Below are 10822 nucleotides of genomic sequence, written 5' to 3'. Positions count from 1 at the left end.
GTGAGGGAGGAAGGGAGGGGAGAGGTCGGCGGGGGAGGAAGGGTTTGGAGAGGGAGAGAAGAGAGGAAATGGGAATGATAGGGGGATGAGAGGATCGGGGATAAAATAAAAACAACGGAGTTCATAATACGAATCGGCGGTGATGACTATTTTAATAAAAACCGATGGTGATAGTCACTTTCACTACCGGTTTCTTTTGAAACCGACAATGATGGAGTATCACCGCCGGTTTGTTTTAAACCGGCGGTGATGAGGCGTTTGGGATATGTTGTTCTGTAGTAGTGAATTAATAGTTTAAGATAATAAAGGACACATGGAATACGCCTTTGTTTGTTATTTTGTTTCATTTCATCAAGTTATTTGCACTATATGGTATCAAAAATTTCTCAAGTGTTCTTAACAGATGGCTAGTTATCACATCCTTCTTTACAAATTTCTTTTCAATTGCTTGAAGAATGTCGACTTTGGACATTCCTCAAGAAAAAACAAATTAGCAACCAAGAGTTCAGGATTAATAATTCCGATAAAAGCTACATCCATGCCACTTTACAAATAACGCTGGAGAGATTTTTCTTAATTACATTAAAAATGTCTTGACTAAACATCGATAACCATCTGGCACTCAAACCCTCGACACACACACGAGAGAAATCATATTTTGTAGGGTAGAAAAGTTGATAATACAGTTATTAAAAAGATATAGTATCGAACTAGCCAACTAGGAGTGGTGTCTCCCATGTGCATCACCAGTTACAAATCTGATCGGGCAGGCATCTGCCTTTATCTCTGAAACTACTGTAGGGCATCAGTAACGGCAGGAGCAGGAGTTCCCATCTCCCAACAAAAGCTGCAAGGTTTTTCTTTTTGAAAAACTAAAGCTGCAAGGTATCGACGTACAGGAGTTGTCGCTGCTAAAAAAGGACTGGTGTACATCTATCGGATAAATTGCCAATATATTAAGAGTCCTCAAATGCCACACAGTGCAACGAAAAATTATTGTTAGTAATATAGTAGTAAGAGCACTTTGAGAAGTAGTAGAGGGGACGACACTGAGAAATAAAATATAGTATCTTTGAAAACACTATACTGCAAACACTTTGAAGTTAGAAGAGGAGGCATGCATGTAGGTACACGTCAAAGGAAAAAAAATCAAAATAGCTTAGTTTTACAGCAACTTATGAAGGCCACAGGTAAAAATCACGTCATTTTGATTCCAGCTGGGTGGCTACTGGTTACGCGTGGCTAGTTGGTGCCAGTCTGTGAGACTGTCTGTGACCACCTCTGGGAGCGCCCACGTCCTATCCTAACTATGTCCTGTCGATCCCCAATCGATCTTCATGCACTATTTCTTCAAAAAAAATCTTCATGCACTATCACCTATCACCATGACAGACGACCGATCCCATTTAATTGTGAATTTTTCAGAAAGAAAATCAATATCCATCTCTACGCATGCTTTAATTCTCAACGAGATTAATTAATTTGGTCATCAGGGATGGGTGCGAGAAGCTTAGCATACAGACACACAGATCGACATGGCTTAGCTCTGGCTCTTAGGAGGGACCTGGTGAGTGTTAACGTTCTAATGATGGGTTGATAATCGCAAATTTGCGATGGTAGTTTACGAAATGGCAGCTAATGGAAACGCAAAGGTGAGGTATGCCCGGTATCTATACATGCTTAAGTAATATTTGCATGAAATATAGTTGAGGTCGATTCCAAGCTGGAGCAAGAATTTCAGCTGGTTCTCAGCAAGCAAAAGCAAGTATATATTGGACTGCTTTTTGGAGCAAATTAAAGTATTTGATAATTGTGGAAAACTTTCACAGTTAGGGATACTACGTGTAATGCCGCGTTCATTGTTTATGTCCTCGAGATAAAATTAACCATGTGGTAAAAGTTACCATCGATCCACATCATCGGTGAAAACTGAAAAGGTGTATGGAATCTCGCCAGGACTCCTGGGTCGACGCAGGACAAGTTGATGTGGATTTCATGTTCCACGTCTCTGAGCCCCAAAGAAAATGATTTTAACTTGTGAACTTGTGTGTTTCCTCCAGAAGAGAATGCACTGAGGTGGTGCTGCCCTTTCAAAAAGTAACTCGGGAAAACAGTGCATGTGATATTGGAAACCAGCTTCATACTCACATATTAATTTGTAACACATATATATTACCCATAGAAAAATTAGTCCAGAAACATAATATTCATGTTCAAGATTCACATTAGTTGAAACTTCATTCTACCAGAGTCATTTGACACCAAGGGTAACAGTCATTATTATTGATATTCCATATGAAATTTTGGCATCACAATCATATCATTTATTGGGTTTCAAAATGAATTATCCTAATATTGTGTTCTATGCATGATCCCAACCAGGTGAGATAAAAAAAAACTCGATCCGCCAGGTAAGACCTTCCCGAAGGCATTGTGATTAAGGTAGAAGACGACCTCTCACACAGGTCGAGAAAATCCCGAACCCCCACTCCACCCATACACAGCGGCACCTCAGCCCACGTGAGACTAGACCGGCCTTAGACCTGTACTTTGATGTGGAGCGGGCGAGGTGATTTTTTTCAACGTGCAGCTAAACTGCGCCAGTTATCCGCGCCACCTCTGGCCAACAAATCCACCCCCATGGGGGATTGAACTCTGGCCGGCAGGGTGCCAAGTGCAGCGCTAGACCAACTTGGCTAGCGATCGCGCCCCAATAAGGTGAGATTATATATTAATGTGGATGATATACATTTCTTTGAGTTCCGTTATATTGTACTTACGTCTTCAGTATCTTCATATTTTAAATTATGATATATATAATTTTTCAATCCCATGGAAACGAAATGAAAAGTACTTTTTCCTCCTTTGTTTCCATTTTGCACCCCCCCCCCCCCCCATTGCAACGGTTTGCTTGCCTCTTCCATCTGTTTCGGATGGTATCCTCTCCTAGGCAGTTTCTACTTTAAACAAGGGATAGATGCTTACCAACTTGTTGCAACAAAGGCAAAACTTTGTCAGAATCTACTTTCTGATGTTCTTCTGATCATGTCTCATGGAGCAAAAGTTAGATAGGATGTTAGGAAAAGCTTGCTTGGTGTGACGGTAAACCTATATACATATAGATTAGGAACTGATCTTAATGAAATGTTTTCATAGCAATTATCCCGTGCGATGGACAGTGGGTAAAATATTTAAACTTTGGAATGGATCAAAAGAAAATACACATGCAATGATCTAATTAAGATTTGTCATTCTTTTTGCTAGAGAGAAATTTGCCTTAGCATCCATATGGCTCAAAAGAGCTTTCATAGTCATTAATTAAAATATTTTCCACAATTCATATAACAAAAATATAATATATTCAATGATCTGAGATTCAGTGGAGAATCTGCTATAGTTAATTTGATATTTTATAATAGCTATTTAATTGGATTTTGCACAAACTAGGCTCCTAGTTTGCGCAGACTACTGTTACATATCTTGTTTGATTAGCTGCTAATTAATTTTTTGACCATGTTTCGAAATAAGGTATTGTGTATCCAAGGGAGTAGGAACGAAGGATTAAAATGTCATAAAATTTATGAAACGCGCCAAGTTTTCCGTAATCATCAAAGTTTTGCAGAGGACATAGACAACACAACATAGAGCCTCAAATGATCTAAGCCTCAAAAGGTTATGATGACAATGTAATCCCAAGGGTGCTTTGTAAATTGTGAAAAATTGCCTCTTTCGAGACATCTGATAAAATAGAAACTGAAAAAAATGGGAAATTCGCATATAGCTTTATACCTTACAAGTATACATGAAAACGTTTCTTTTAATAATGAATGTATGAAAACTATTTCATCCAAGCGCATACATATACCATGTCTGAAAAGGTCATTGAAGTTCGTGATGAGTTCATTCCATATATTTCTAAAAGGAGAACCAGAAACAATATCTAACCTTCGTTCACGTACATCAATTATTGGTCCTGATCGAGTTCCCGCGAAATTAACGCTCTTGCTTCTCAGTAGCTCAATCGCAGATCATGAATTTATAAGAAAGAAAAATCAGGCCAATACAATACTTTTCATTAACTAAATCTTGCAATATACAGCACTTTGGCAAACCGTAAAAATCATACAAACCAATATATTTGTCTACAAGAGCCCCTTGTGCCAGTAAACATGTTGTGCCTATGTAAAATACTCTACTCTATCCGTCGTCGATCCTCTTTCTCTTCATCACCAGAATATCTGCAAAGAATTCAAAGCATGTACCACTTCCGCGTGTTCGGGCATGCCCCATTATTCCAGATCAATCGAGAGGTTAGAGCGGGTACACACACATATATATATGTATATATATAAAGGCCATGCAAGAACACACGTTTGCTGCCAGCAGAGCCCGACCTGTCGGCCTGGATCGAGAGCTAATTAGCAGCGTCGCGCACCTCGAAGACGTTGCGGGTCTTGACGACGATGTCGTACATGTGCACGAGCCTGAACCTGGCGAAGTCCCGGGGCACGGAGATGAGGTGCACGGTGGAGCGCTGGTGGAACAGCAGCAGGCACGGGTCGTTCACGTAGCGCTCCCACCCGAGCTCCCGCAGCCGCCGCTCAAGCACCTCGTACGAGGTCACCACCTCGCCGCTGGGGACGTGGACCAGCACCTTGCGCCGCCCGCCGCCACCGCCGCCGGCCGACGACCCTTCGTCGTCCTGGCCGGGGTTCTCCACGCGGCGGACGAGGCCGTCCTTGAACACCCACACGCCGGACATGTCTCGTGACCGTGTGTGGAATTTGCTGTGGGACGGACAACAAGGCAGGTTGGCATCACATATGTACTAGTGGCGGCCAGTGCAGAGAGCGCGATGAGGAGGACGCAGATCGGCAGCGTACTGCTCCTGTGAGTAGGGCCGGAAAGGAAAAGGAAACAGTGCTCGCCTTCCTGATTAGCTGAAACTGGTGGGGCCCACGGGCGTAAGCTGTGGTGTCCCGTGAGTGCGTGGGTCTTCTCTGGGGGAGGGCAGGGTGTGGGGCCTCCCCCAATCAACAGGTGCATGAGGAACGTGAATCTTCGGCAGGAGGGAGGCCGACTGCAGAATTGTGCGCGCGGATTATATATGTTCGAATGATCTATGGTTATATATTTTTGTGTGAATTTTAGTGGTGGGCATTGGCCACGAGTCAATTTCTTCGGAGAATACTTCACCACCGATGTTGTGTAGATCCTCTTAGCGCGTCTTCAACAATCCACATGAGCTACCTATAAGGAAACTAGCCACGCAATAGCCAGGCCATTTGCATGTGCTTTAGGTAATAATGTGCATGTCCATAGTCGGGCCAACAACTGCCTCTGGAATTAAATATATTTATAGGTGACATGCCTCTGAAATTAAATATATTTATAGGCGTTTTTGGTGTCGTTTCCTCTGGCGCATTGCATTGGTGAAGCCTGCAACTATCGGTGGATCTCCGGGTGAAAACTTAACTCTGGCTTGCCGGATGAGGCGGCGATAGCGTCTTCGATGTCGTTCTCTTCTCGAAGCCTCGCTTTGGAGGTCCTTAGTTGTGGTAGAACCGCTCGAATTATTCCGTCTCAAGTGCGCTATTGATCGCCATTCAACTGCAATCAACTTAACGCACTTCAAACGGAACAATCCTTTGGTCTGTCGGGTCTCCGCCCGATACAACCACGGTTCAGCAGGATCGAAGCAGGTTTACCTCGCACGAAGGCGAGTTCACATCACAGAATAGCTCATCAACTTTAATTTACAGCCATATATATATATTATTACAAAACGAGTTCATAGAGAAGTAAATTTATACAAACCATGTTCAAACTGACAAGCGTAACAGCTTGTCTAAACTCACAGCGGAAGAAAAAGTTTTACGCGACTACACACGTCGCGAAGGCGAATGCCAAGCTTAGCCCAGGGCTTGGTGTCACTCCGGAGGGTCAGTGCCGGCCGGGGACGGGTCCCACTCCACGGACCAGCCAAAAGGAACGGACGTTGGCCACACAAGGTTGTCCGTGGGATTCTCATAGGTCGAACCTGAAAACAGATATTGGCAAGGCTGAGTATTCTAATACTCAGCAAGGCTTACCCGGGCTGGGTATACTTAGCCCATAACTAGACTCATGAAGGTATTGCAAAGGCTCTGGGTTTATTTTCAGCTGAAAAGTAACAAAGAGTATGAACTATTTTCAAGTTTTAGCTTTCATTTTCTAGTTGAGTATTTATTCTAGATTAGCACCTACACTAAGCAAGCAAGGTAGTGATTATCATTCATCAAGATTATCCATCCTTAGTTCCACTTCTTACTCAATGTGGTAAAAGGGATAAGCAATCTCAATCCTCGTGAGAGGCGGACGATTCGAATCGAATTTAACCTTGCAAGGTAAACCTAACACACACGCTTGGAATACCAACAGGGCGTTCCAAAGCAACCGTTTGCCTTTCATTCCGGGTCGTGGATCAGGTCCACCACAAGCGACTGCAGGACCGTACGCACACCCAATGTGTACAGGACATACATCTGTAGCGCGACTACAAAACCCGTATTCCTGTCTGCCTTGCAGAACGTACTCCCGCACGTCGGTGCATGTATACATAACATAAAATCGAGTGGTGGGAGGTATGTCCACTTGCCGGGCCGATTGGTTACTAGGCTTACCGCTTACCATATTTCGCGGCATGTGGCTAGTACTTTCAAAAACTTAGCCACCACTACCACACATTTCGACCTTAAAGCTTTTATCAAAACAGACAGGGTAAACTTCCAGGTCATGATACAACACATGACCCTGTCCGTCATCCTTATAGTGGTTGCAGGAATGTAAACATGCAACTCCTATATCGCGCAAGTGACAGGAAATCACTCGACTTCTACCGGTCCTATTAGCGGAGCAACTATCCGATAAGGACTCGGAAGCATTACATTGGATTCCTAGGATTCATGCATCTAGGGTTTCACTTCAATTCCTAGACTTAATGCAAGATATAATATAATAGACTTAGATTGCAGTGTAAATAAAGTAATGGGATATGTCCGGGGCTTGCCTTCTGGAGTGGGGGTGGGGGCAGGAGAGTCAGAGATTTCCGAACTCGGGTTCGGAGCTTCAGTTAGTTCCTCGACGACTTGCGTTGGATCTTCTGGAAAGCCTTGGTCTTGCCCTAAGACCAGTTCGTAATCCCCGTCGTCGAGTGTCGTTGATTCTATATGAAATGCAATAAATTAATAAAGTGAAATTTAAATTTAAAATTTCCCATTTCAAATATCATAATTCATCCAATTAGCACACAAACATGCATAACATAAAGAGGTTTTAGATTTAAAACACTATTTATAAAGATATGGTCGAGTTCATTGTAATAAGAACTAAACCATTTAAATTAAATTTGAAATAAACCAAAATTTGAATTAAAAACTTTTAAGTAAAAGATTATAGAAATTTGATTATAAAATATCACATTAGAGACTAACAATAGTGTTAATTTAGAAGAGGTTATATAACAGATTTATTTAATATTTCAAATTTGAAAGTGCAAATAAAAGAAGTTAAATTTAAATCAAGTTTAAGTCTACAACTTAACATAACATTAACTAGAGTTCATAGAACATTCATACTACACTTTAAGAAAAACAAAAGAACATGAAATAACAAGGTTGAGTGTATTTTACCCCTTAACTTTAGATTCAAAATGCAGGCAGAAATATTTTATTTCAAATTAAACTCTATTAACAAAAGTCATAGAGTTTGAATTCTATTTCCTAACAAAATTGGTTTTACTATTTTTAGATTTTTCTGTGAATTGTTATGAATTTTACAAGACAGGGAATCATATACACATGAAATAATAGAAGCCTTAGGGGGGGGTCTCGGTAAAATTACATCCGGGCCCTCAGACTAAACTTCCTAATTGCAAAAGGGTCCTTGCCCGGCCCCGACATGGCTGGAGGCTCGGCCTCCGGTGCGTTCCCACCGGCGGCGAGGTCGCCGGCGGTGAGGGGCCGGTCAAGCACGACCACTAGGGGGTGGGGAACACAAAGGGCCAAGGAGAACTCCACGGGTATAAAGAAATTCCCACCGACGGCGAGAATAGGCGGCGGCCGTGGCGGCGCGACGCCGTTCCCGGCGAACGGCCGGCGAACAAGGAGACCTAAAGCGCGCACGAGCAACACTGGAGCACGGGGGAACTATTTCCATACTTGGCTTGGTCGTAGAGGCGGCGAGACGAGCTGCCGACGGTAGAGCTGAGCTCGGCGGCGTCAATGGAGAGGCGGCTCGGGGTGGAGCAATTCCGGCGGGAGGAGGGGTCGGGGCTGGACGGGATCAGGATGTAGAGCAAGGGGAGGAGGTGGGGAGACTCTGGGTCGGCGGGATTTGGGCGAGGTGGAGTGGTTGCGGCGTATGCCGGTGAGAAAAGCGGGTGGCTCTGGTGACGCAGGGAAGAAGAAAAGGGAAGAGACAGCCGTGGGCCGGGGTCTGGTGAGCAATTGAGCGAGGGAAACAAACAGTGTAGAGTTGCGGATCCCACTGAGTAGAAGAGAGGGAAGGATAAGGCAAGCCGGTGGAGAAATTGCGGCGGCGGCTGGCACTCCGACGTGCAGTGCTGGCAGCCGGGGGAGAATCGTGGCGCTCGGGTGGGGCGCCAGCAGCAGAGGGCTAGGGCGGTGAGGAGCAGGAGAGTAACGCGTGGACGGGGAGGCACAGGAGATGGCCGGCGGTGAGCCAAAGCGGCGCATTACTCCAGCGGCAGAGTAACCAGGGGAGACAGAGCAGGGGGAGCGGAGGCGCCTGAGGAAGAAAGGGGATGAACTGATTTGTGGACTGATCTGTAAAATTAGAGAAAGGTAGGGGCCTTACTGTAAAGGGCTTGCAACTTTTAAACCAATGCTCAAATGAAGATGGTCCAAAAAGCAAAAGTGCATGGTTTTTCAAACTCTACAACTTCTCTTTAAGGTTCATCTGCATTTGAGCAATAGTTTTAGAGATAAGATAGACTTAGTAATAATTTCATATTTTATGTAAATCCCTAAGTAAAATTACTTTTACACATATGCCCTATGGTAATTTCATATATATTTTTGTAATTTAACCACAGATGTCACTTTTTGCACACTAACCCTTATGCTTTTAAACTTTTCCCTCATCCCCATCCATTTTGCATAAAAGGACCTTTAGTTAATATTAATTACATAAACATTACTTCTTCCATAATATTGCATACATAAAATACACATTTGCCATACTTTAAACATACAAGCATACCAAAACTCTAATGTGTGACCAAGCTAATTACCTGAGTGTCACAGCCTTCCCCCCTAAAAAGAATCTCGTCCCGAGATTCCGAAGTAGGATAGGATAAGAAGATCAAGCTCGAAGATTGGTTTGGAAGAAATCGGGAAAGTTGTGTTGAAGATAAGATTCGGTTTCCCAGGTTGCCTCTTCCTCTGTATGATGGTTCCATTGAATCTTGTACATTTTGGTGGTCTCTCTTCTGGTACTTCTTTCTTTAGTGTCTAGGATTCTGATTGGATGTTCCGTATAGGTCAGATCTGGTTCGATTTCGATAGTTTGGGAATCGATGACTTCGGTGGGGATCTTAACACACTTTCTGAGTTGGGATACATGGAAGATGTTATGGATGGCCACTAATTGAGGTGGAAGTTGGAGACGGTAAGCTACAGGTCCACAGATTTCAAGGATTTCAAAAGGTCCGATGTATCGAGGAGCAAGTTTCCCTTTTACACCGAATCTTTGAATGCCTCGAGTGGGAGATACTCGAAGATATACGAAGTCTCCGATGTGAAACTATAATGGTCTTCTTCGTATATCAGTGTAGCTTTTCTGTCGAGATTGGGCGGCCTTTAGATTGTTTTGGATAAGCTTGACTTTATCCTCTGCTTCTATAACCAGATCGGGTCCAAAAATTTTACGTTCGCCGGTTTGTGACCAACTCAAAGGAGTTCGGCATCGGCGACCGTATAATGCTTCAAATGGGGCCATCTTAATACTTGTCTGATAGCTATTATTGTAAGAGAATTCTGCTATTGACAAGTATTTATCCCAGTTTTTGTCAAATTGGAGTACACAAGCTCTGAGCATATCTTCCAGAATTTGGTTTATTCGCTCAGTTTGCCCATCTGTCTGAGGATGGTAGGCAGAGCTTCCAATTAATTTAGTCCCAAGAGCATCATGAAGCTGTTCCCAGAACCGGGCAACAAATTGTGCTCCACGATCAGAAATGATCGTTCTAGGTACTCCATGAAGTCGAACAATCTGATCCAAATAGATCTCGGCATACTTCTTAGCAATATACGTGGTATGCACGGGAAGGAAATGTGCAGTCTTGGTTAATCGATCAACGATTACCCAAATAGAGTCATGCCTCCGAGAAGTGTTGGGCAAGCCAACAATAAAGTCCATACTGATATCCTCCCACTTCCACAAGGGAATGGGTAGAGGTTGAAGGGTACCAGCAGTCTTCAAATGACTGGCTTTGACTCTTTGGCAGATATCACATTCTGACACATATTTGGCAATTTCTCGCCTCATACGAGTCCACCAAAAGTTCTGTTTCAGATCCTGATACATCTTCGTACTGCCAGGATGTATAGAGAATTTGGATAGATGGGCTTCATCCATTATTTGTTTTCGGAGTTTATGGTCCTTTGGTACAACAATACGCTCGTTGAACCATAATACTCCTTCAGGATCTACTCGGAAGCATTTATACTTCCCTTCTCCTTGCATCAGCTTCTGTTTAATGATTCTGACCCCTTTATTACGCTGTTGCGCTAGAACAATACTATCGCTGAGTGTGGCTTCA

At 43.3% G+C, this 10822-nt stretch overlaps 1 protein-coding gene across 1 annotated transcript; it reads right to left on the bottom strand.

Moving 5' to 3' along the window:
- Positions 1–4051: 4051 nt before the first annotated feature.
- On the bottom strand, positions 4052–5022 carry LOC112900195 (flowering-promoting factor 1-like protein 3). The gene has a single exon (XM_025968974.1). It carries the CDS (start codon positions 4760–4762, stop codon positions 4415–4417), a length of 348 nt encoding a protein of 115 aa, XP_025824759.1. The 5' UTR covers positions 4763–5022; the 3' UTR covers positions 4052–4414.
- Positions 5023–10822: the final 5800 nt, after the last annotated feature.

The sequence above is a fragment of the Panicum hallii genome, chromosome 1 (assembly GCF_002211085.1).
Source record: "Panicum hallii strain FIL2 chromosome 1, PHallii_v3.1, whole genome shotgun sequence".
In the NCBI taxonomy this organism is placed as follows: Eukaryota; Viridiplantae; Streptophyta; class Magnoliopsida; order Poales; family Poaceae; genus Panicum; species Panicum hallii.
Note: the sequence above shows the minus strand (reverse complement) of the source record. Positions and strands in the feature narration are given on the sequence as shown.